General features: G+C 45.7%; 2 protein-coding genes and 4 non-coding genes across 9 annotated transcripts in view; 5 read left to right on the top strand and 1 right to left on the bottom strand.

The window, feature by feature from the left end:
- Positions 1-520, bottom strand: part of PBRM1 (polybromo 1) — a 110,832-nt gene extending 110,312 nt beyond the window's left edge. For 2 of the 4 annotated variants that reach the window (XM_088482460.1, XM_088482459.1), the window contains exon 1: positions 111-520. The gene's annotated coding sequence lies outside the window, so the exon portion shown is untranslated. The remainder of the gene's footprint in view (positions 1-110) is intronic. The other 2 variants (XM_088482461.1, XM_088482462.1) reach the window with 2 other exon arrangements.
- Positions 460-26,792, top strand: GNL3 (G protein nucleolar 3). The gene is made up of 15 exons (XM_088482463.1): positions 460-639; positions 10,538-10,596; positions 11,233-11,370; positions 11,489-11,602; positions 13,198-13,281; positions 13,469-13,601; positions 13,899-14,002; positions 15,092-15,230; positions 15,481-15,568; positions 16,971-17,145; positions 17,537-17,679; positions 17,884-18,014; positions 18,332-18,495; positions 19,129-19,171; positions 26,455-26,792. The coding sequence occupies exons 1-15, from the start codon at positions 627-629 to the stop codon at positions 26,547-26,549; spliced, it is 1,623 nt and encodes a 540-aa protein (XP_088338589.1). The 5' UTR covers positions 460-626; the 3' UTR covers positions 26,550-26,792.
- Positions 13,668-13,737, top strand: LOC148511920 (small nucleolar RNA SNORD19). The gene has a single exon (XR_015880215.1). It is a non-coding gene; the product is annotated as a small nucleolar RNA SNORD19 (small nucleolar RNA).
- On the top strand, positions 15,297-15,368 carry LOC148511921 (small nucleolar RNA SNORD19). The gene has a single exon (XR_015880214.1). It is a non-coding gene; the product is annotated as a small nucleolar RNA SNORD19 (small nucleolar RNA).
- On the top strand, positions 16,827-16,905 carry LOC148511922 (small nucleolar RNA SNORD69). Its single transcript, XR_015880216.1, has one exon. It is a non-coding gene; the product is annotated as a small nucleolar RNA SNORD69 (small nucleolar RNA).
- LOC148511923 (small nucleolar RNA SNORD19) lies at positions 17,378-17,451 on the top strand. The gene has a single exon (XR_015880213.1). It is a non-coding gene; the product is annotated as a small nucleolar RNA SNORD19 (small nucleolar RNA).
- Positions 26,793-27,027: the final 235 nt, after the last annotated feature.

Below are 27,027 nucleotides of genomic sequence, written 5' to 3' on the forward strand. Positions count from 1 at the left end.
GAGATTAATAAACCGAGAAAGAAGTAGAGGCCAATCACTCAAACAAAGGAAGATGATAACTGTTGCAGCATACTTCCCTCACAGCCCGTCCCGGTGTTCCCCACACTCACCGAGCGCCGCCGCCATCCGGACAGGCGCTGCCGCTGCCACGCTGGAGTCGCCAGGGTTGCACGAAGCACCGGCCGGTACCTGGACCCAAAATACAGATCAATGAGCTGCGCTGTTGGCTAGAAACACCGAGCAGCAGGCCGCGAGCAACACAACGACCGAACAGCAGGGGGCAGCAACGCACAGGCACTAAGGAGCGGGGCTACAGGCAGGCACTAACAGATGGGCGGGGCTACCTGCGCGAGCACAACAGCGGCTCCTGGATGAGTCTGGTGGTACCAAACTTGGGGGCGGGACTACACGGACCAAAAGGTGGGTGGGGCTACAAGGTGGTATCGGAGCAGCCGCTATGCCCAGTCTCTCCGTCAGGACTGTGTGTGGGAGGGAGTTTCTAGTCTCCTTGACTGGACTAGCTGCTGCCTGGGCGGTCCTGGGTTATAGGATACGGATGTGACGTGGGAGATCGGGAGCGCGCTCGGCCCTTTCTCACGTGTTCCTGGCTAGACGGGAGCGGAGACATGAAGCGCCCGAGTAAGTCCGCTCAGACATGGGTGTGCTAGCGGTTGTGAGGCCGGTGCCCGGGGTCCTATTCCCTGTAGTCTTCCTGTACATGTTCCGGGTGTGTGCACGTCTGTGCAGTTACATGTGCTCCGGCTACTCCACTTGTGTGAGACGTGTGCGCCGGGCCTGTAGTCGCCCTATACGTGGTAGTATGTGCACATACATGTGCTCCGCCATCGGTGTAATAGAGCGTGTTTAGCCATGTTCGCCGGCCATGTGTTCTCTAGCCCTCCTGTAAGTGTGTGTATGTGCACATACATGTGCTACCCACATCCTCTGCATTGTATGTAGTATTCCAGGCTGGCAGTGTGTGCTAGAGCCCCAGCAGGTGTGACACCGCGCTCCCTACCTCCTGTATATTATGTGTATAGCTAGCACAGGTCATTACGTGCTCCCTACCTTCTGTACATTATGTGTATAGCTAGCACAGGTCATTACGTGCTCCCTACCTCCTGTACATTATGTGTATAGCTAGCAAAGGTCATTACGTGCTCCCTACCTCCTGTATATTATGTGTATAGCTAGCACAGGTCATTACGTGCTCCCTACCTCCTGTACATTATGTGTATAGCTAGCACAGGTCATTACGTGCTCCCTACCTCCTGTATATTATATGTGTATAGCTAGCACAGGTCATTACGTGCTCCCTACCTCCTGTATATTATATGTGTATAGCTAGCACAGGTCATTACGTGCTCCCTACCTCCTGTATATTATATGTGTATAGCTAGCACAGGTCATTACGTGCTCCCTACCTCCTGTATATTATATGTGTATAGCTAGCACAGGTCATTACGTGCTCCCTACCTCCTGTATATTATATGTGTATAGCTAGCACAGGTCATTACGTGCTCCCTACCTCCTGTATATTATATGTGTATAGCTAGCACAGGTCATTACGTGCTCCCTACCTCCTGTATATTATATGTGTATAGCTAGCACAGGTCATTACGTGCTCCCTACCTCCTGTATATTATATGTGTATAGCTAGCACAGGTCATTACGTGCTCCCTACCTCCTGTATATTATATGTGTATAGCTAGCACAGGTCATTACGTGCTCCCTACCTCCTGTATATTATATGTGTATAGCTAGCACAGGTCATTACGTGCTCCCTACCTCCTGTATATTATATGTGTATAGCTAGCACAGGTCATTACGTGCTCCCTACCTCCTGTATATTATATGTGTATAGCTAGCACAGGTCATTACGTGCTCCCTACCTCCTGTATATTATATGTGTATAGCTAGCACAGGTCATTACGTGCTCCCTACCTCCTGTATATTATATGTGTATAGCTAGCACAGGTCATTACGTGCTCCCTACCTCCTGTATATTATATGTGTATAGCTAGCACAGGTCATTACGTGCTCCCTACCTCCTGTATATTATATGTGTATAGCTAGCACAGGTCATTACGTGCTCCCTACCTCCTGTATATTATGTGTATAGCTAGCACAGGTCATTACGTGCTCCCTACCTCCTGTACATTATATGTGTATAGCTAGCACAGGTCATTACGTGCTCCCTACCTCCTGTATATTATATGTGTATAGCTAGCACAGGTCATTACGTGCTCCCTACCTCCTGTATATTATATGTGTATAGCTAGCACAGGTCATTACGTGCTCCCTACCTCCTGTATATTATATGTGTATAGCTAGCACAGGTCATTACGTGCTCCCTACCTCCTGTACATTATATGTGTATAGCTAGCACAGGTCATTACGTGCTCCCTACCTCCTGTATATTATATGTGTATAGCTAGCACAGGTCATTACGTGCTCCCTACCTCCTGTACATTATATGTGTATAGCTAGCACAGGTCATTACGTGCTCCCTACCTCCTGTACATTATATGTGTATAGCTAGCACAGGTCATTACGTGCTCCCTACCTCCTGTACATTATATGTGTATAGCTAGCACAGGTCATTACGTGCTCCCTACCTCCTGTACATTATATGTGTATAGCTAGCACAGGTCATTACGTGCTCCCTACCTCCTGTACATTATATGTGTATAGCTAGCACAGGTCATTACGTGCTCCCTACCTCCTGTACATTATATGTGTATAGCTAGCACAGGTCATTACGTGCTCCCTACCTCCTGTACATTATATGTGTATAGCTAGCACAGGTCATTACGTGCTCCCTACCTCCTGTATATTATATGTGTATAGCTAGCACAGGTCATTACGTGCTCCCTACCTCCTGTACATTATATGTGTATAGCTAGCACAGGTCATTACGTGCTCCCTACCTCCTGTACATTATATGTGTATAGCTAGCACAGGTCATTACGTGCTCCCTACCTCCTGTACATTATATGTGTATAGCTAGCACAGGTCATTACGTGCTCCCTACCTCCTGTACATTATATGTGTATAGCTAGCACAGGTCATTACGTGCTCCCTACCTCCTGTACATTATATGTGTATAGCTAGCACAGGTCATTACGTGCTCCCTACCTCCTGTACATTATATGTGTATAGCTAGCACAGGTCATTACGTGCTCCCTACCTCCTGTACATTATATGTGTATAGCTAGCACAGGTCATTACGTGCTCCCTACCTCCTGTACATTATATGTGTATAGCTAGCACAGGTCATTACGTGCTCCCTACCTCCTGTATATTATATGTGTATAGCTAGCACAGGTCATTACGTGCTCCCTACCTCCTGTATATTATGTGTATAGCTAGCACAGGTCATTACGTGCTCCCTACCTCCTGTACATTATATGTGTATAGCTAGCACAGGTCATTACGTGCTCCCTACCTCCTGTATATTATGTGTATAGCTAGCACAGGTCATTACGTGCTCCCTACCTCCTGTATATTATATGTGTATAGCTAGCACAGGTCATTACGTGCTCCCTACCTCCTGTATATTATATGTGTATAGCTAGCACAGGTCATTACGTGCTCCCTACCTCCTGTACATTATATGTGTATAGCTAGCACAGGTCATTACGTGCTCCCTACCTCCTGTACATTATATGTGTATAGCTAGCACAGGTCATTACGTGCTCCCTACCTCCTGTACATTATATGTGTATAGCTAGCACAGGTCATTACGTGCTCCCTACCTCCTGTACATTATATGTGTATAGCTAGCACAGGTCATTACGTGCTCCCTACCTCCTGTACATTATATGTGTATAGCTAGCACAGGTCATTACGTGCTCCCTACCTCCTGTACATTATATGTGTATAGCTAGCACAGGTCATTACGTGCTCCCTACCTCCTGTACATTATATGTGTATAGCTAGCACAGGTCATTACGTGCTCCCTACCTCCTGTACATTATATGTGTATAGCTAGCACAGGTCATTACGTGCTCCCTACCTCCTGTACATTATATGTGTATAGCTAGCACAGGTCATTACGTGCTCCCTACCTCCTGTACATTATATGTGTATAGCTAGCACAGGTCATTACGTGCTCCCTACCTCCTGTACATTATATGTGTATAGCTAGCACAGGTCATTACGTGCTCCCTACCTCCTGTACATTATATGTGTATAGCTAGCACAGGTCATTACGTGCTCCCTACCTCCTGTACATTATATGTGTATAGCTAGCACAGGTCATTACGTGCTCCCTACCTCCTGTATATTATGTGTATAGCTAGCACAGGTCATTACGTGCTCCCTACCTCCTGTACATTATATGTGTATAGCTAGCACAGGTCATTACGTGCTCCCTACCTCCTGTATATTATATGTGTATAGCTAGCACAGGTCATTACGTGCTCCCTACCTCCTGTACATTATGTGTATAGCTAGCACAGGTCATTACGTGCTCCCTACCTCCTGTATATTATATGTGTATAGCTAGCACAGGTCATTACGTGCTCCCTACCTCCTGTATATTATATGTGTATAGCTAGCACAGGTCATTACGTGCTCCCTACCTCCTGTATATTATGTGTATAGCTAGCACAGGTCATTACGTGCTCCCTACCTCCTGTACATTATATGTGTATAGCTAGCACAGGTCATTACGTGCTCCCTACCTCCTGTACATTATATGTGTATAGCTAGCACAGGTCATTACGTGCTCCCTACCTCCTGTACATTATATGTGTATAGCTAGCACAGGTCATTACGTGCTCCCTACCTCCTGTATATTATATGTGTATAGCTAGCACAGGTCATTACGTGCTCCCTACCTCCTGTATATTATATGTGTATAGCTAGCACAGGTCATTACGTGCTCCCTACCTCCTGTACATTATATGTGTATAGCTAGCACAGGTCATTACGTGCTCCCTACCTCCTGTACATTATATGTGTATAGCTAGCACAGGTCATTACGTGCTCCCTACCTCCTGTATATTATATGTGTATAGCTAGCACAGGTCATTACGTGCTCCCTACCTCCTGTACATTATATGTGTATAGCTAGCACAGGTCATTACGTGCTCCCTACCTCCTGTACATTATATGTGTATAGCTAGCACAGGTCATTACGTGCTCCCTACCTCCTGTATATTATATGTGTATAGCTAGCACAGGTCATTACGTGCTCCCTACCTCCTGTACATTATATGTGTATAGCTAGCACAGGTCATTACGTGCTCCCTACCTCCTGTACATTATATGTGTATAGCTAGCACAGGTCATTACGTGCTCCCTACCTCCTGTACATTATATGTGTATAGCTAGCACAGGTCATTACGTGCTCCCTACCTCCTGTATATTATATGTGTATAGCTAGCACAGGTCATTACGTGCTCCCTACCTCCTGTATATTATATGTGTATAGCTAGCACAGGTCATTACGTGCTCCCTACCTCCTGTACATTATATGTGTATAGCTAGCACAGGTCATTACGTGCTCCCTACCTCCTGTACATTATATGTGTATAGCTAGCACAGGTCATTACGTGCTCCCTACCTCCTGTACATTATATGTGTATAGCTAGCACAGGTCATTACGTGCTCCCTACCTCCTGTATATTATATGTGTATAGCTAGCACAGGTCATTACGTGCTCCCTACCTCCTGTATATTATGTGTATAGCTAGCACAGGTCATTACGTGCTCCCTACCTCCTGTATATTATATGTGTATAGCTAGCACAGGTCATTACGTGCTCCCTACCTCCTGTATATTATATGTGTATAGCTAGCACAGGTCATTACGTGCTCCCTACCTCCTGTACATTATATGTGTATAGCTAGCACAGGTCATTACGTGCTCCCTACCTCCTGTACATTATATGTGTATAGCTAGCACAGGTCATTACGTGCTCCCTACCTCCTGTATATTATATGTGTATAGCTAGCACAGGTCATTCTGCGCTATTGTATAGGTTACAGAAATCTCAAGTGGTTTCTTATATCCAAAATAAGCTAAGCAGCAATATTTTATCTAAGAACCTGGTTGGTGCAATGAGATGTATAAAACATTTCAATATGGGCTAAATACTAATCCCTATTTGCAGATATATCCACATTGAGTGGGCAGCACAGACCGTGTAATGGTTAGCATTACTACCTCTGCACTGTTAATTCCCACTATGGCAATAATGGTGCGCACAGATAAGACGAATGATAACGATATCGTTGTTCGATCTCCCGGGTGTGCTGGACGGTCGATATCGATCATTCAGCACACCACCAAGTCGCCAAAGACTATAGCGATCCGTGATCAACGATCGCAGGTCCCTATAGTAACCTGGCCGATATCGACCCGGTTGGCCTACATGCACGTGCCATGGTTTATATCGACCATACGTGCCCGCACATTGCAGGTTGTTGGGCACTGAAAAATGCACGATGTGAACGATATCGTTCATATTGTCTATTTTAATTGTACAGTGTGTACGCACCATTACGGTGGTGTTTGTATATTCTCCCTGTACTTGTGTAGTTTCCTCCCACATTACAAAATATAAAGGTAAGTGAATTGGCTCCAAATAATAATTAACCCTAGTGTGTGTGTGTTAGCGAATATAGATTGTAAAGGTGGCCATACACTGTGCGATGCACGGTGTAGTGCGACTGCCGATCCGTCAGCAGATGGATCGTGCTGGCAATTGTGTGGTTCCCACTGACCGCACAATATGCCGGCTCCTCCATCTGAATGGGCTCGTACATCGCATCCTAGATCAGATGAACCCGCGGGAAGATCTGGGCATGCGATATACGATTTTGCGGGACCGTGCAGCACGATATCAGGTACACTGCACGATATAGCACCTGTATCGTGCCGTGTATGGCCACCTTAAGCTCCACTGGGGTACGGACTGATGTGAATGGCCAAATATTCTCTGTGGGATGTGTGCGCACTATATAAATAATAGTGTTCCCGCTAGGCTGTTTTAGTGGGGCGGGACGCCCTGCCCTCCTTCTGGGGGGCAAAAAGCACCCTGCCCTCCAGGAGGTCGGCAAAAAGCACCCTGCCCTCACAGCCTGCGGGAGCCGTCTTCACCCGCCGGACGCAGTGTCCCGCGGGTGGAGAAATGTGCGGTGACCCGGTCACCGCCGGAGAATAGACGCCGGGCGCATGCGCCCGGCATCTATTCTCCCTTTCTGCAGCGCATGCGCCCGGCATCTATTCTCCCTTTCTGCAGCGCTTGGCTGCTCAGCGTGTCCGCAAGTGCCGGGCACGCCCCCAAGTATGACGAAAAGGGGACGCGTCTTATAGACATGCCCCCTTTTCATGACCATGCCCCCTTTTCGGAGGCGCGCGCAAGGTTGCCCTCTCTAGCTCCGACGCCCTGCCTGCCGCCGGAGCTAGAGTGAACACTACATAACTGGTAATTAATAAGTAAATCCCATATATTAATGTCTGAAAAGTGAGATTTACAATGTTAGGGCCAAGAATACAGTAAACTGCACTGTATTAAGCAACTTCAAAATGCTTACTGTAGTGTGGTTCTCACATTACTATCATGCAGTATGTATTATACTATCTCCAATACGAAACAAAAACCTTTGCCATCGGTACTAACATTAATATACTGCAAATCTGTGTGCAAACCAAAGCATTGGGATTTTGTTCACGTTTTGATCAAAACATTTAAGCTGTCGTCAAGGGACCCCAATTTGTCTGCACTAGTGCATATACGCAGCACATCATTATATTGTAGTTAATGCACTAGATAAGATGTTACCCTCTGTACTCGAGAGGTAAGTGCATATAACTGCAATTTAATGGTGTTGGGAAATATGTACTAGTGGTATGTAGTCATGAAGCCGGCGGTTGAAATGCCGACCGCCGGCTTCCTGACTGTCAAATCCTGGCATGGGACTAATGATAGGTGTCGAAATCCCGACGCCTATCATTATCCACCCGCCGAAATCCCGACTCCTGGCATACTCAACGAAGGTAAGCCGGGCGTCGGGACCTCTTAGCTGTGGTAGGGGGGTTAGGTTTAGGGACTCCCGGGAGGACTAATGCTGGGCATACACTATACAATTATCTGTCAGATAACTGTTCAATCTGGCTGGTTGGAATGAAAACCTGGTAATGTATGGGAGCCAATAACAATAGAAATTTGCTCCCAAACACTAGAAAATGGATAAGATTTACCATCCCACCAGACAGATATCTGACAGATAATTGTAGACTGTAAGCCCAGCATTAGGGTTAGACACCCCCCAACCCCCTGGGAGAGGTTTAGGGTTAGGCTAGGGAAAGGAGGGGGGTTAGGTTTAAGCACCCCTGGGGTGAGTTAGGTTTAGGCTCTAGGGGGAGAGGAGGTTAGGGGGGAGGGAAGGGGTAGGGATAGCCTACTTACCTCCGCTATCAGGACCTTCACCCATCGGGCTGCCGGCGTCGGGATTTCAACTGACGGACGGCGGTCATTCATACCGATTCAGTACTAGTATAGTGACTTGCAGAGGGGATGCGGTTAAAATAGACATTTCTGGCAATCAGAATCCCGGCGCCGGAATCCCAAAAGTAAATACTGGGGTTATTGTGAGGGATAGACACTATGTACAGGGAGAGTTATGTTTAGGCGCTATGGGGGGAGGGGTTTAAGGCTAGGCATCGAAGAGGAGGAGGGGTAGCATACCGACAGTGTCGTATTCTAATCCTGTGAGGATTCTGACCGTCAGGGTACCGTACCCTTCCCCTTGCAGAGAATTGGAGTCCCTTGATGACAGGCTGCAAGCTTAAATGTTTTGATCAAAATGTGAACAAAATCCCCATGCTTTTATTTTCTAGATACACACATATTTGCGGTGTATTAATTGTTAGTGCCGATAACAAGTCTCTCTGTTTTTCATACATATATGGCATTAATACTACCACGTAGCTGGTACCATGTAAAATATGGTTAATTTTAGCACTGGCATATTTCTTTACTATCTCCCAATACAGCAAAGCGCTTCCTAAAGGTGTAATTGGTAATGCAGCCTCTGCGATGTAGAGCTTTCCCGGTTGTGGTTAGTGCTTACATATCAGTAATACAGCACATTCCCAGTCTCATCTCCCCTCAGTAAAGCCGGCCGCAGTGCTAGCGAGAGAAGGTGAATGGCTTCAGTTGTATAAAGCAAGAGGTGGAGTAATAAATCTAATGGGAAAAGAAGTCCAATTACTACAATACAGAGATATCAGGGGTGCACTCACAAGTATTGTGAAAAAAAAATCTTAGCCTTTAATTTGAGGCTCATGGGGGTCAATTTAAATTAGGTGTCATTTGGCTTTTGCAAGCTTTTTTTTTTTTTGTTATGGGATAAAATGATGTGGGATAGGTGTGTAAATTTGTAAATGTGGAAGTGTTAATTATGGGAGAGGGGTTTTTAGAACTTGCAGATAAGAGGTAAGTTTTCCAACTTTTTACAAACTTGTATAAAAACACTGAGAAATAACTACAGTATAGACCTTTTCCTGTACCCCAAAATGCAGAAAAGACGATAAGTTGCTAAAAAAAAAATAAAAACCTTCCTTGTTACCATTTTTCAACCATTAATAAGAAGTCACTTTAAAATTTTTGAAAATCTCCAGCAATTTCCTTATGGTAACTAATGGCCTTCTATGGTCCTGCTATCTCAGTTGTCACTCCTTTTGGAGTCCAGGATGGTTTCCCCACTTTTTCATGCACTTCTCCCAGGTTGCATTTTGCAGAAAAGACTCACTATTTCGCCGTGAGTACTGCGAATTGTCATTTCTAATAGATTTGTGCAATATATGCGATGCTCATAAAACACTTCTAATTTAATTCATCCTATATATGTGATTCAATGGGGGGTATCCAATTAGCCGTGGTGAATTACCGCTGCTAATTACCTCGCCCGGGGCTATCCAATTAGCCCCGAAGTCGGCTTGACGCGGGCACTTATCAGGGTTTTTTATTTTTCTGGGACCTGATGTGTTCCGAAAAAGAATCCACGCTAATTGACATTTTTTTTGCCTAAAAAAGGTGAAAACACATACGGCCGCGAGCTTATGGCTCCTATGTGTTTTCGGTAGAACTATCCTATTATTTCGACCAAAATAATAAGATAGGGTGAAAAAAACATTGGGATAAATCGGGGATAATCTGCGAACAATACTTGTTTTTCGCCAATCACTGGGGTCAATTAGTGCCCGAACAATATTTGAGGCTGATTGGATACTGCTCTGAGTCTCCAATAAAAGTGCAAGATTGTTTTTTTTTTTTTTTTCATCATTCTGTTGATGAGCTTTATTAACATCTCTTGTGTAGGCGTGTACAGACAAATCCTGTGCATTTACTTAGTACATGGGTTAGATGGATGGTACATTTTCTGTAAGATTATTTTGTCTTGACAATTGTTTGAAGTATGTGGGGCAGGGGAGTTCTTTGCTTTTCAGTAACCTCATGAAAGCTCCAAGCCTCACATCTGGTAACAAAAGTTAATACTTTTTTTCTGATTGACTTTTACAGAGTTGCGAAAAGCTAGTAAGCGGCTGACATGTAGCAAACGGTTTAAAATCCAGAAAAAGGTATGTTTATATAGATACAGGTATTGTGGTATTGACTTATCTAAAGGCCCCCATACATCAGCAATCGATTGTGTATAAAAATCTTTCCCTTTTTCAATCAATTGCAGAATTGCCATAATCGATTGAAAAAGGGAAAGATTTTTATACACAATCGATTGCAAATTGCACGATTGCTGCAATCAATTGTTGATGTATGGGGGCCTTTAGAGAGTCTACATCTAATGTTTTCTTCATAATTATCCATTTACCAGTCACATGGAACTTGTGTTTAGTCATCTGTAAAAGTATATTGGGAGGATGATTGCACAGTTGAAGAATAGACAAAGTTCACAGGAATGACACAATTAATTGAGTGTAATTCCATGTAATGTGACACAATCAACAAACTGGTGAAGGAAGATTTATGGTGTCAAATTTACCTCTGCACAGATCCATGTATGATGCATTTTTAAGGGAGAGCTTAATTCAGAGTGCCACTGAAAAGGTCGGTCGGGGTCGCTTTGCATCTGGTGATACCAGTGGACAACTTTAGTAGAGCACCAAGCTGTATGAAACCCTCCCAAATCGCCCCCGGCAATTAAAGTCCATTAAAGTGAGTCTGTTTTATTGCTAATGGTTATAAATGTTTCTTCTTAGGTCAGAGAACACAAGCGGAAAGTTGCCAAGGAAGCAAAGAAATCTGGTCATAGAAAGCCAAAGAGAGATATCAGCATTCCCAATGATGCCCCTTTCAAGGAAGACATTCTGCGAGAAGCAGAACAGCGAAAGCAAAAGGTAATTTCTATCGGCAATCCCCCCACTCTTACGATCTTTGGAGCAATGTGCCTGGGTTTGGTATATATTATTTGCTAGCTGCTGGCTTATTACTTACCTGTATCCTATTTTCTTCAAGAGAGAAGAATTAAAACGGCAGCAGAAACTTGAAAGACAAAAGGAAGTTGCAAAGAAAAGAAAATTAGAAGACAAAAAGGCAGATAAACCTGAAAAGAAAAAAAAGGCAGTAAAGGTAACATTAGGAACTGGTTAAAATATAATTATGGCAGGTGGGCTTTATTATGAATAGACTATTGGGTTTTTGTTTATAATAGAACACCCCTTGTGTGTTATGGCTCCTCAGCTGTCCGTCATTGTTTATTACCCCAACCACTCGTTAATCCCTATGTTGGCTTGGTATCCTTTCATTGCTAAGACTTTTCTCACTGTTTTGCTGAGTCTGTCTTTGCACATTGTAGGATGGTTATACAGATGTGTCCTCATACACCTAGCCTCAATACGCCAAGCGAAACGCCTGGCGCGAGTGAGCCGCCAAGTCCCATGTGACTCAGCTTGCACCAAATGTCTTTTTTGCCTACAAATGTATCAGCCTGCTTCATGAGACTGCACTGATTAATTTGCTATGCGTCAGTTGTATATCTGTGTGCGACTAAATCTGTATACCAGAGGTTCCCAAACTTCGCCTTTACAGTCCAGGTTTTTAGGATATTCCTGCTTCAACATGTGACACAATTAGTACCTCAGTCAGTTTGATTTAACCATCTAGATTCAAGCTTGGACATCCTTAAAACGTGGACTGTAATGACCGAGTTTAGGAAATTCTGCTGTATACAAAGCACAACGGAACCTGGCCTGGAAAAAAACTGCGGCCGCTTTTTAAAATTTTTGAAAATCTCCAGTAATTTCCTTATGGTAAAAGCAAATGTGCTTCCTGCAGTGGTATCAATACACCGTAATACAAAATAAGGCTGTTTACACATAGGTTTGCATTATCTGCACTAGCAATTTTTTTATTTCTTTTTTGCAGACGTTGTAAAGGAATAAAATGGTAGCCCGACGAGGCATGCTATTCTGAAAACTACACAACTTGGCATCAAATGAGGGTGCCGCTGTCTTTATTTGATCTAGGATGTTTTGTCTCTAGGATTTATCATACTGATCACCAGACAATATCAAGTAGGCACCCATTAAAACATGGTATTTTCTACTTTCACACAGTGCAGCCCTGGAGTTTCTAGGGGCCTGGAATAGTGAGACGGGGCAGTTTTAGTTTCCTTCCCATCCCTAGTTCTTGAGAAGGTTCTGTGTGTAGTGGCTGGGGAGGCATAACAGTATGAGGTAATGGACAGGTGTAGTTTGTTTTTATTCAGTGTGATCTGAGTGCTGAAGACTAGTGGGAATCTATTTTTGTATACAGCTATATGCTGAGGGTGGTCCCACTCATCCATAACACTGAAGGTTAAAGGAAGTGATTTGCATTTGCCTGGTGCAGTCTTTTGAGACAAATCAGTTACCTGCCACCAATATGGCTTCTGGTGCTGACTCGCTGATTTTCTTCTCACAACATATGAAAGTGTGAGCAGAAATCAAATACCGCAATTGCGATTATGACGGCAGCTCGCATATTATTAAATCTGTCCCTTGATCTCTTCACATTTCCACCGTGAATGTTATCCCCTGTAGCAAACGAATGGTGTTAGAATATGATATCTATAATTAGTTTAATTTACCTACATTATGTAAATCTTTTTTTGTTTTTTTCTTAGCATATTGCTGCAGAAACCTTCTAAACTTGTTTTTAACGCTATTTGTTGATCTTTCTCCAAGGAAAAGAAAGACATTCCAAAACCAAAGCCAAAAAAGCCTCCCGCTAGAAATTCCTCCAGATTTATTTGCAGTGAAGTGAACAAGGTAGGTGCAGGCATAAGAAATATGTAATAAAACAAGAAGAATGATCTTCATCTATGAAAAATCATCCCGTGATGGAATTGTTAGTTAAAACACAACTATAGTATGAGTACTAGGAAAGGCAAATAAAGACCTAGCTATGGTCCAGTAACATGTTCTACATTTATCTGAGTGTATTATTTTCGGACAGGTGATTGACGCATCTGATGTTGTCCTGGAAGTTCTGGACGCCAGAGATCCATTGGGCAGTCGATGTCTGCAAGCTGAGCAGGCCGTACTCCAATCTCCAAACAAAAAACTCTTACTTGTGCTCAATAAAACAGGTAATTATATTTTTTTCCTATGGTATAAATGTGACTTACTACCTATATTGTGATTTATCAGGGAGCGATATGAGGAGAATGTAATTGAGTCTGATATAAGCCTGAAGACTCAGATCCAACTCTGATCTGCTCTGCCTGATCATCACGTAACATAGAATTGGGTTCTTAAATGATTGGTCTTTATACTGAAGTGAGAGCTGAAAAACTGTACTTGGTGTTCTTGGGCTTTATAAAATTCTATTGATTCATCTCCAAGTCTTTACCACTCCATTTAAATAAAAGGTGTCTTTGTTCCAGATCTAGTTCCCAAAGACAACGTTGAGAAGTGGCTGCGCTTACTTAACAAGGAGCTTCCAACCATCGCCTTTAAGTGTGCCACACAAGTGCAAGAGAAGAACCTGGTAAATTTTCCTATTGGGGTGTTACACATCACTTTCCATTAATAATTTTCACCATATTAATGACTATGTAAAAGTCATTAGTCACTGGCTCACCACCAGCCTTGTCCCCAAATGGTGTTTGCTAATGATGGTGTCACCCACCCACCAAATGCCTGGTTCCAGTATTCACTGAGTTCTGTAAGTAGGTGAATTGTGTGGTACTTGTGCTTCTCCAGATCCACCTGGCTCTTGCTATAATTGACATTGTAGCAATCCAGATATTCAGCGTTGCTTCATTGTTTGGGTGTCACAATCAGACAAGGTCTTGTATTTGTTGCTTACATAAACCGTGCAGTGTTTTTAGTGACGACTAGATTTGAATAAAAAAGCTAAATATATTGTCACCTTTTTGCTTTAATTTTAACTTTACTGCCTTTGCATGCAACAATGTCTTGCAATCTGTGCCTTTGCAAGGAGCTGTCGGCCTATACCCCTTCTACAAAATAACTGCTTTGTTTCCCATAGTTTTGGTATTAAAATGACCAGCAAAGGTATATCCCCCATTCTGTATAGGGTTCTACATATTATACTGGAAAATTCTAGCACCTTTTAGGTTCCACCTTTAACCCCTGAATGTTTCAGGAAGTGACGCCATTTTTTACCATACCTCCATTTAGATCTCTATTCCTGGGAAGGTATTTCTGCCTCTGGGCAATACCTCACAGCATGTTCATTTGAACGTATAGATGGCATTTCTTCAGCTGGTAATTGTGGTGACTTTATTTGTAGCTGTTTCTGAGGCTGGCTAGCCTTGTTCCTGAACTTTATGCGATTAGTGAGCGTAATTGAGAAGGGCTTATTAGTAAATAAAATAACAATTTAATTTGGCATTTCATAGTCTCATATCTTTGCTGTCGTGCTATGTATGATGAGAATCGAATCTGACTCTTTGATGAGCACAAGATCCAACTCTGAGATGAGCACATGCCAGTTCCGTGGGTCAGTGTAAGGGTCTGTAGCTGTGGGGCCACTGGAGTGTGCTGTAAATTGCTGTTCTGTAATCCTATGAGGTCACTAACTGGTATATTTTGCATTATTGTAACATTAAAGCCAGGAGGTATTCAGAAGGTGAGACCCGGTTGTATTGATGTATCCAAAGGGACTGTGTGCTATGGAAAAAACTCTCTACTACGGATCCTACATGATCTCTGTCCATCAGCAAACGAAGGAATTAAAGTCGGCTTAGTAGGTATGAGTGTTTTATGAAGGGCCTTAAATATAAAACTTACAATTAGTATTTGATAATGTATAGATGAAGAGATGAGGAGAATTTGAAGCAGTCTGATGCATCTGATGACTCAGATCCAACTCTGAACTTTTGTCTACATTATCCTGAAGACTTTTGCCTCTTTAAGCTGTAACACATCAATTGTTTTGTATATATCATTAATGAGGCAATAAACAGATATTTAATTTTTTTATTTATTTTTTCTTACTAGGTTTTTCAAATGTGGGAAAAAGCAGTTTAATTAACAGCTTGAAGCAGTGCCGTGTGTGCAATGTGGGAGCATTAAAAGGCACTACAAGGTAAGTGCTGTAGTCTATAGCAGCTGTCCTATTCCAGTCCTCGGAACGCAAACCGTGCATGTTATTCTACAGACATGTCCACATACATCTTCCTTGCGTGTTAAACAGCCCTTCTAGACATGCCATGCTGTGGCTCGGTAGGCCCGAGCATCTTTATCATGTAACTTTATCTTAAAATGCATCTTATTCACACAGCGTTGTGAATAGGACAGACAGGCAGCTTCTGCTGATTAAAATGATGTGCAGCATGCCTATGTTCTGTCTGCGGCTGTATCTGCATGAGAAATGCTACGTTAGTGTTGCAGCTGCTGATACTGTATTGTAGCCTATTGCATGCAGATACACCCGCAGTCACACAGAATATAGGCATGCCACATATGATTTTAATCAGCAGAAGCTGCTTGTGTGTCCTACGTTGTTGTGCGACTAAGACACATTTTAGGGTAAGTCGCATGGAAAGACACTGCACTACAGAGTGACTTTGCTCACTTATGTTTAACACTAATTGTAGCGCACGGAGGTAAAATGTATATGGACACATCTATCTCCTTGCTGGAGCACAGGTCGAACACATCCACAGATGGTGCTAATTTTACTTGATTGCTGTGAGGAGACCTGGAAAACATGCGCTAAAGCTGGCCACCTACAGATTATGCTTCCAACCAGCATGAAGCAAACTATAACCAGCCATTTGCTCCTAAACACCAGGTAACGGACAAAAATGGCCATTCAGACAGGTTGTTTAAATTTTAATTTAAAAAAATTGTCTAAACTGACATTCTGTCCATTTTCGGGTGTTTAGGAGCAAATGGTTGGCTGCTCTCAAAGATTTTACTAGATTTTCATTCCAACCAGCCAAGTGGTTGGAAAGATGATAATATTTAGGAGTGTGGCCATCTTTAAGCTGGGTTCGCACTTATAACAATATATCGGTGGCAGGTGTGTACACCTGATATGTGTGAACAACATTGTTCACAGTTTAGGTTGGCCCTGCAGCACAGCCGATGCTGATTTATCTTTAAGATAAATCTGTACGTCGGGCTGTGAATGGGCGACACTGGCACCAGGGGTTTTCGACACTGACTTCACAACTGGATGGGCAAATTTAAATGCCCACCCAGTTATGTCTGGCCAGATGTTTTGAGCGGCCTGTTGGTAAGTGTATAGCTAATTTGACACTCAGTTGGCGCAACTACTGGTCAGCTGTTTCGTCTTGTGAGTGTGTACCCAGCATTAGTGTGTCCTAAGGGCTAAACTTTAAGCAGTGGTGTGTGATGAGAGACTGGAGCTGACAATACCATGGAGGGTCCGTTCAATCCAACTCTGAACCTTGTGTACATTTTTATGTCCTTGATTTACTTTTGTGAACATGGGGACTATAAACTTAATAACTTTCCCTCAGAATCCAGCAAGATGTCAATATTGACCCACGGCTCAAGATGATTGACAGTCCCAGTTTGGTTGTTTCTCCCAATAATCCCCCTGTGACTATCCTAATGAGAAGTGTGTTTCCACGAGAAGAGGATGATGCGTTGACTGCTGTTAAAATTGTCTTAAAAAACACCAATAAACAGCAGGTATGTAGCCGGCTCCATACAGCTTAGATTTCCGCCAGTGGTTTGTGTCTCCTGTAAACTGGAACAATGAGACCATTCTGATTTTTAAGTTGACTTTCATTTTCTTGTAATTGTTTTATGTTTAGGTTAAGTGCCCTATTTGATTTTGACTATCATCTTGTATATGGATTTATTTTGACTGCATATTTTGTGCAGGAACTGAAATATAACATTTAAAATAGCTTTGAGTGTGCAGAAATGAGGAGAATTTCAAGCAGTCTGATGTATTTGATGACTGTCAGATCCAACTCTGATCTCATTTGTGTAAACTTGTGCCCATGAACACGTCTTGCACAGGTTGTTGCCTCTTAAGCACTTACATGTATGTTTTTTTGGGGGGTTTGTTCATCAGATCATGTTGCAGTACAATCTGCCAGACTTCAGAAATTCCCTGGAGTTTTTAGATCTACTTGCTCGCAGACGCGGTCAGCTGAAGAAGGGTGGTGTGCCGGATGTACAGGGAGCAGCCTTTGTGTTTATGAACGACTGGATGGGGTGAGGAGACCTTATTTAAATATTGGGTTTTGTGTCTTGGGGAATTCTCTATCCATTAGGGTTGATTGAAGATGTATAAACAAAATCTTAATTTAAGATCTACACAGCAAGGCTTCTATTTATAGCCTGTGGAATTGCACTGGCTGTAATCTACTCCAACTCATTGTGTTTTATCCTGATTTTTTTTGTTTGTTTGTTTTATAGAGCCAGACTTAGTTACCATACTCCTCCGCCAGCACATTTCAAATCTCATATCAGTAACTTGCAAACGGGCGCAATGCAGAAAGGAATTAACCGTCAGCTCCTAGAGGAGAGCAATCTGAGCACAGTGAAAGGTAAGCTTTTGTTTCCTTACCACACTTATTGCTGAACACTGAGTGTTACCGTAGAGGTGTTTAAGGGGGGATTTGCTGCCCTGTGATCATGTTTCTGGCTAGCGGCAGTTAGACATTTGGGTCGTAGCTCGGGTTGAGGGCGTCACCTATGGAGGAACCCAGGTCAGAAGTACATGTTGGTTGAGAGCAAGCCAGAGGTACAGGTTAGGCTCCGGTTCCAAGTTTTTCATATACTGTAGATTGTGAATTTCAGTTAACTTGGGCAGTTTAAGGTTAACTAGAAATAATGGCATTTTGTATTTTTCCTTTTGCCAAAGCCTTGAAAAGCCCAAGTCCTGCCAGCAGCATTGTGTTCCACCTCTCTCATCTGACCAATGGTATCATTGATGAAACGGAAATAACAGAGCAGGAACACGAAGAGTCCGAGGATGAGAAGGAAGCCGATGAAGAGGAGCAGGAGAAGATGGATGATGGTGAAGAGGTAAGAAAGTGGTAAATGTTGCAGCCATTACAGTGACGTTGGCATTTAACAGCTCTTATTCTGAGTACACCAAGTGCACTGGACATATGGTGTCTTGTCCCCACTTCATAGGGAACTCTGTGTACATCCAGGGTAAGTTTCTCCCATTTTAGGGGAAAAAGACTGGTGCAGGTTGGGGTACTACTGGCAACCTTCAATGGACTTCTGTACAATTGAAGCCATTAAGTTGCTAAATATTGTAAATGAGACTTGTCATGGTGGTGAAGATTAAAGTGTGACATCACAAAAATAACATTTTTGCCTGGCACTACAGTTTATGTATTGAACTAACTTTTTTTTATGGCTCTTTATCTTGTAATTCCGTACTCTTAAATCTGACACTTTATGTAAATAAAACAATCATAGCTATTTGTAGATAATCACTGTAGTTTGAGAGGAAGGGTAAAGTGAATTTCTTGTTCATCTCTAACAATAATTTCCATTATGTTGTGGTTCTAGCAGCCAGAATAGTGTCTAGGATAGAACTCTAACGCCATCTAGCTACACAATCCTGGTAGTGCAGCTTAACTGGCCACATTGTAAAATGTATATTGCTTGTCTAAAAAAAAAATAAAAATCCTTTTTGTCTTTCAGGAAATGACTAGTCAGATGCCCGAAACTTTGGCTGAACAAACTGGTGTGTATCCAATGCAAACAAATTAACTTTGAGAGCACAAATAGGTGTACAGTCAATGACTGAATATTAGATATCCAGTGTTGTAATGTACATTTTCCATGTATAGTGAAGTACAAGCTTTCACACTGGTATCTACAGTAAAGTCTCCCTCTTCCACAATATAGCTAGATAGAATTTTGTCTAACTTGAAGAGTTGTTACCATCTACCTGAGCCATTATCTAATGTAAGGAGAGAGAGTGGATTCAGTACTCTTATTAATAACACAGGATTGTTTAATTTAAAATTTGACCAATATAGCATGTTTAGCTCCAGCAATTCATTATTAAATAAGCCTATTTAATGGGGAACACAAGATGTTTTTTGTGACAGATGAAATATGGGCCATTAACCACTAAACTGAGTTTTTTTTTGTCTTCCCAATAACCAGAAATTATTTTTTTATTTAATTAAGCTTGGAATGTCTTTCAAATTTTTTATTTTAAATTCTATCTCTAAGGGGTGTTTCTACTTCAGGGTCCATAGGGTATCCACAGGATACCTTGGGTATAGGTGTGACGTCAGTCGCAGGGCACCAAAGAGTTAAGCTTTCAGCCTCCCAGGATGCACTAGGTCCCCCTCTTATACCCCGCCCCCGAGCCAAGGCACCTCAGTTTAGTTTGGTGCCCGGCCGGAGTCGGGTGCACCTGTTGGAGTGGGGGCTAGAAGAGCCCCTGAAGCTTATTCTTCATGCAGCTGTGGCTGCACAACTGGATGAACAGCATGGACAGTCAGTCCTGACGTCCATGCTGTCTTCCCTACACCCCGCCGGTACCAGAACGCCGGTACTGATCCGGGGATGCTGGTGGGCGTCTGGGGTCACAGCTAGCGGTGACCCCAGATGCTCCGGACCATGGCCGGATTCAAGGGGGACAGAGGTAAGCAGCGGGGTCCCGCGGTGGGTCCCCGCTGATCACATGGTCCTAAGTCCCCAGGCAGGGGGCTCCCTGGGGACTGGCTGCAGCGTGGAGCCAGGCGACCAACCTGCGCTTCCACTACCCCCTGGGACAGCGGACCGCAGCAGAGCGGTAGCGCTGCGGCGTCCCAGGGGTTAAATGCATGCCAGGGGAGCGCGCCTTCCCTGTCTCACAGCCGGCGCCTCCCCCGCTGCACACAGCCCTCTCTGCATGCTGCCGACTGGTCCTGTGGCAGCGCTCCTCCCCCAGGCCAGCCTCCTCTCTGCTCCTCGGCGGCCATCTTCTCCAGAACGCATGGTGAACGCTGCTGGAAGCGCTGGAAGGAAGCATCGTGGTCTGGGTCCCCCCGCATACCTCTCCTCCGCTGTGGTCAGGTCTGTGTATGCAGCGCTGTGTCCTACCAGGCCCTGTGTCTGTGTAGTTGAGTGATCAGCGCTGTTAGTGCAGGAATTGTTATTTTTCTGCATTGTATGTGACTGTGCTAGCGCTGCTGCCTGTAATCTTTTCTTCTCTAAACTGTCAGCTTTATTACTGTCCCTGTTCTTTCTGCTAAAGCCCTTGCGGTGCGGTGCTGCAGGGTGGTCTCTCGCCTATTTAATACTTAATTGGTGAGAGAGGTCACATACGTGGTGCCATCATGTCCGAAAGTGATTTTCCCCTCCGGCTACAGTGTACCACGTGCAAAGTACCGTTAGCGGAGGGGGAGGGTAGCGCGGAGGGCCTTTGCCGGCAGTGTTTGTCCATGGCGCGGCCTATTACGGTTACAGCACCGGTACAGGAGCCGCCCTGGGCTTGTTTCGCTCAGGCGTTAACAGCTTTAGTGGGCCAGTTAGCTCCGCAGCCCGCGTTTACTCCGATGGGTTTGTCCCAGCAGTCTGTGGTGTCGTCACCCATGCAGGGGTTCCCACGACAATTGGTGGTACCCCACAGTCTCCCTATTTCCCCGCTCCCGGGTTCTCAGGAGCCAGCGTGGGTTAACTCCCTGACGAGTTCTGTACAGCACTTGTCGGATGTGTTGCAAGGGGAGTCTGTGATGCGGTCTCATAAAAGGCCGGTGGCGTCTCTGTCCGCTCCTTATGAGGATGACGAAGGGACGTCTGATGATGGGGAGATTCTGGATCCTTACGATCAGGAACCTCTCCATACTAAGGACGCTGATGCTAAGTCCAAAGTATATATTCCTGGACTTATTCGGGCGGTCCGCACAGCCTTGGTGATTGAGGACGAAGTACCCCCAGCGGCTAAATCTAAGTATGCCTTTTTCAAAGATGTGAAGGGCGATGCCACAGTCTTTCCTCTTTCGGGTCAGTTGGTGGACCATTTAGAGGAGGCGTGGAAACAACCTGGCAAAAGATACCAGCCGCAGAGACGACTGGCGGTGGCTTATCCGTTCGCGGATAATTATTTTGCGAAGTGGGAATCCCCTCCACAGGTGGATTCTCACGTGACCCGTCTTGTCCGTAGTGCCACATTGCCGATGCCATCCATGTCCTCCCTTAAGGATGCTACGGACCGCAAGGTAGAAATCTGCCTGAAGTCCGCTTATTCCCTTGCAGGGGGGGCAGCACGGCCGGCTATGGCCATTTGCTGGGTTGCCAGAGCGATGGAGCGCTGGGCGGATTCATTAGAGGCTTCTTTTGAATCCGACTGTCCGGCCGATCAGGCGGAGTTGATTGGCAATCTCCGTGATTCGGCCACCTACATCAACGAGGCGGCTCTAGACATTAGTACTCTGGTGTCTAGAATTTCTTCAGCAGCGGTAGCTGCTCGTCGCACCTTGTGGCTGCGATCCTGGAAGGCGGACGCAGATTCCAAGAAAGGTCTGGAAGCGTTGCCGTTTACCGGAGAAGTTCTCTTCGGTCCGGATCTGGATAAGATTGTGGCCACGCTGGCGGCAGCCAAATCTGCCTGTCTCCCGTCGGCCGCTGCTCCTTCTGGTTCGGGACCATCGTCCTTTCGGTCATCTAGGGCCCAGGGCAGGCCCAAACCACAGTCGTTTCCTCGACAGGCTGGCCCTAAGAAATCGGTCAAGCCCCGGAAGCAGGCATGGAGTACCAGACGTCCGGCCCCCAAGCCAGATGACAAGCCTGCGGCCTGACGGTCCGGGCCTCCCTTTGGGGGATCCCAGGGTGGGAGGCCGCCTGCTACAGTTCGCCCAGTGTTGGTCGACCACTACGACAGACACTTGGGTTCTGGAGGTGGTTTCCCACGGATACGCCCTCTCCTTCCGGCACAGACCCCCGGCTCGCTTCTTCACCACGGGTCTCCCATCAGACCGGAACAAGGCTACGGAGCTGCGGAAGGTATTGCACACTATGCTCCAGGCTGGAGTTATAGTGGCGGTTCCATTCTCCCAGAGGGGCCAGGGTTTCTATTCAAATCTATTTTTGGTACAGAAACCCAATGGGTCATATCGTCCGATTCTCAACCTCAAAGCACTCAACAAGTCTTTGCGGGTCCCGAAGTTTCGGATGGAGACCCTACGGTCCATCATTCTGGCGCTGGAACCTGGGGACTACTTGGTGTCATTGGACATACAGGACGCTTACCTGCATGTCCCTATTCTTTGGCGCCATCAACAGTTCCTCAGGTTTGCAATCAGCAGCGACCACTTCCAGTTTCGGGCGTTACCTTTTGGCCTGGCAACAGCACCACGTGTTTTCACCAAGGTGATGGCGGTCATGGCGGCTTCTCTGCGGCTGCAGGGAGTCCGCATGTTGCCGTATTTGGACGACCTGTTATTGGTGGCAGGATCTCCAGAGCTCCTGTTACGCCACTTGGACCTGACCATTGCACTGCTGCAACGGCACGGCTGGCTAATCAACTGGCAGAAGTCCACTCTAATCCCGTCTCGGAGGATTCTGCATCTTGGAGCCTTATTGGACTCGGGACAGCAAAGGATCTTCGTGACGGAGGACAAGATCTCTGCTTTACAGTCAAGGGTGCGCAGTTGTCTGCACAGCCGCCGGGTGTCTTTACACTCGGCGATGAGGTTACTGGGCTCCATGGTGTCGGTGTTCGACATGGTGGAATACGCCCAGTTTCACTCCAGACCTCTGCAGCACCTGATCCTGTCCAAGTGGAACGGGCTGACTCAGTCTCTGAAGTCCCAGACGATTGTGCTCACCCAGGAGGTTCGCCTGTCCCTTACGTGGTGGTTACAGACGACCCACCTCAACAAGGGACGTCCGTTCTGGGTTCCAAATTGGGTCCTGTTGACAACGGACGCCAGTCTTCGGGGCTGGGGAGCAGTTTCGGGTCCACACTTGTTCCAGGGCAGGTGGACGCCGACAGAAGCGGAGCTTCCAATAAATATCTTGGAACTCCGTGCGGTCTTCAATGCTCTCCAGCAGGCACAGCGGTTTCTCCAGGGTCGCCCGGTGCAGGTCCAGTCGGACAACGCTACCACCGTGGCCTACATAAACAGGCAAGGAGGAACTCGCAGTCGGGCGGCTCTCGTAGAGGTCTCTCGGATCCTGGTTTGGGCGGAGCGCAATCTTCCGGCCATATCAGCGGTCTTCATCCCGGGAGTGCTCAATTGGGAGGCGGACTTTCTAAGTCGCCAGGACGTTCATCCGGGGGAATGGTCCCTGCACCCGGACGTTTTTCAACTACTGGTGGACAGGTGGGGTCTTCCAGAAATCGACCTCATGGCGTCCCGGCACAACAACAAGTTGCCGGTGTACGGGTCTCGCACAAGAGACGAAGGGGCGTCTCTGGTGGATGCTCTGTCCGTCCGGTGGATGTTCCGGTTCGCATACCTGTTCCCTCCGGTCTCCCTTCTTCCACGGGTAATCCGGAAATTCAAACAGGAAGGAGGGACGCTCCTGTTGATAGCTCCCGCGTGGCCCAGACGGCACTGGTTCTCAGACCTTCAGGGTCTGTCCGTGGACATTCCTCTGCGGTTGCCGCTACGACCGGACCTTCTGTCTCAGGGTCCTTGCCTTCACCCGGACCTGACTCGGCTGTCTTTGACGGCGTGGCTGTTGAGACGGCCATGCTGAGGTCCCGGGGGTTTTCCAGCTCTGTGGTGCGTACCATGTTGCGAGCTCGGAAACCGTCTTCCGCGAGGATATACCATCGCGTGTGGCATACGTTCTTCCAGTGGTGTCGACCGAGAGGTTATGCACCGCGGGAGTTTCGTCTGTCTCGGATTCTCGCCTTCCTGCAAGCGGGACTAGGTCATGGGCTTCGCCTTGCTTCTTTGAAGGTACAGGTTTCGGCCCTATCTGTCTGGTTTCACCGTAGGATTGCTACAATCCCGGATGTGCGCACCTTTATGCAGGGTGTTCTCCGCATTCAGCCGCCCTTTGTTCCACCTGTGGCGCCTTGGGATTTGGCTGTGGTCCTGAGGGCTCTCCAAGGACCGCCGTTTGAACCACTGGGCTCAGTGGATCTTAAATGGCTAACAGCTAAGACTGTTTTCCTTCTGGCCATTGCTTCGGCCAGACGTGTTTCTGAGTTAGGGGCTCTTTCTTGTAGACCCCCTTTCTTGGTTTTTTATGGGAACAGGGCAGTGCTCCGCACTCGGCCCGAGTTTCTTCCCAAAGTTGTTTCCCAGTTTCATATTAACGAGGAAATAGTTGTTCCGGCCTTTAACTCACCGGGTCTTTCCGTGGGTGAGGCCTCTTTGGATGTTGTGCGGGCCTTAAGGACTTATGTTGACCGCACTTCTTCGTTTAGGAAGTCGGACGCTTTGTTTGTCCTCTTTGGCTTCCGTAAAAAGGGTTGGCCTGCTTCAAAGCAAACTTTGGCAGCCTGGATCCGTATGGCTATTTCTGAAGCTTATCTTCATGAAGGCCTACCGGTCCCTCCTTCTCTGAAGGCTCATTCCACTAGGTCTGTGGGTCCTTCGTGGGCAGCTCGACGTGGTGCCTCGGCAGTTCAGATCTGCAAGGCTGCTACGTGGTCTTCTGTCCATACCTTCGTGAGGTATTACAGGTTTGACACCTTCGCCTCTCAGGATGCTTCCTTCGGGCGGCGGATTCTCCTTTCTGCACAGGAGCGTCCCCACCCTTAAAGGATACTGCTTTGGGACATCCCCAAGGTATCCTGTGGATACCCTATGGACCCTGAAGTAGAAAATATGAGATATGGTAAGAACTTACCCTTGTTATCTCTATTTCTACGAAGTCCATAGGGTTCCACAGGACTCCCGCCCTGTCGCACCTGTGCTGCAGATGGGCTTTGCTCTGGTCACCGGTTTTCCGTCTCCCTCTGGTGAGAATGTGATTCTTGTATGTGTCCAGATCTTTGTTCTCTCTCTTCCTTCTCCTCCTCCGGCCTATGGCTTGGTAACTAACTGAGGTGCCTTGGCTCGGGGGCGGGGTATAGGAGGGGGACCTAGTGCATCCTGGGAGGCTGAAAGCTTAACTCTTTGGTGCCCTGCGACTGACGTCACACCTATACCCAAGGTATCCTGTGGAACCCTATGGACTTCGTAGAAATAGAGATAACAAGGGTAAGTTCTTACCATATCTCATATTATAATCACTTCCCATCCTCCCCAACAGTAACAGATCCATAGCAGTGTCGCCCCCCCCCCCCCCCTAATGGTAATAGATCCCATTGGCAGAGCCCCCAGAGTCAGTGGCCCCCCACCTATATTGGTACAATGTCACTTTATATAAGTATATTAATATTCCCACGCAAGCAAAAAAAAAATCCCTTTTGTTGGACATATCCCACCCCTTCTCCAGCGGCATAGCTCCACCCCCTCACCTTATTGCCTGTGGAGCAGGAGGAACTGATTGTCCGTCCTCCCTGTGCAGCTGCTCTGCGCACACATAGAGATCAGCATACTAGTGCTTGGAGGAGAACGATCTTCCTTTCCTCACACTTTTGGTGAGGGACATGCGCCCCAGAGTGCTATTCGCACGCCATTCTGGGGCGCTCTTTCAGGATTGTTGTCGGGATGCTGGAGCATGTGCAGAATGTATTTCTTCCATAAAAAATGAGGGGTTCAGCTGGATGGCATGGTTGCATAGGATGCGGCCGTGCAAGGTAACTGGTTAACCTTTGCAAATGATGTGTTGAAATTGGAGTGCCTCCTATATGAATATAATCTATTTTGTGTTTTTTGTGAATTTTTGTATGAATTGCATAAAGCCTGCAAACTTACTAAGTTATTTTCTGTCCTGTGACTTGTTTTCCCCTTGTTAAAATTCCCTGATTAAAACTATTTTGCTCTGAGTTCTCTATTAGAAATGTCTCGCTAGGGAGTACCGGTACTGCACAATAATGGAGAATCCTATAATAGTGTAATAAATGAATAAAACGCCAACTGAGAAATAACTAATTGCTGTTTTCTATTTTACTTTTTTGTTTAGATTTGACTAAGGAAACTGCTAAAAGATCAGTGAGTTTTGACAAACTGGGAGAAGATGCTGATGATGCTTACGACTTTAATACAGATTTTAACTGAGAAAATAATGGGACTCTGGTTACTGTGTGATCTATATTACATGGAACGCGTGTTTCTAGGTTGGATGGCTGCACAGAGATGGTGGCTTGTACCAGGAGTTTTTGAGGCTATTGACAGACTTGAAAAAGACAATGGTCACTGTATATAGAGTGGTATTGTGTAACATGGATTCTGTGAATCTTTAAATTATCCATTATGACTGATGTATACAAAGTCCATATAATAAACACATTGTTCTCTGTCTGATCTGTGCTGTGATTTGAATTAACAATGTTGTAGTGAAATGGGAGTAGATGCTTAAAGCATAATAGTCACAGTGGTGGGGATCAGGGATATATGTTGCTGCCAGGAGATGTTGGATATCGCATACAGCAAAACATAACACCAGCGCAGAAGCGTTAGAAACAAAAAATAAAATAATGACTGATAGCGTCTGCTGCAACCACCTGCACCTACACAGGTGTTGCCCCCCCCCCCC

The sequence above is a fragment of the Taudactylus pleione genome, unplaced genomic scaffold, assembly GCF_031769625.1.
Source record: "Taudactylus pleione unplaced genomic scaffold, aTauple2 ptg000289l, whole genome shotgun sequence".
Classification (NCBI taxonomy): domain Eukaryota; kingdom Metazoa; phylum Chordata; class Amphibia; order Anura; family Myobatrachidae; genus Taudactylus; species Taudactylus pleione.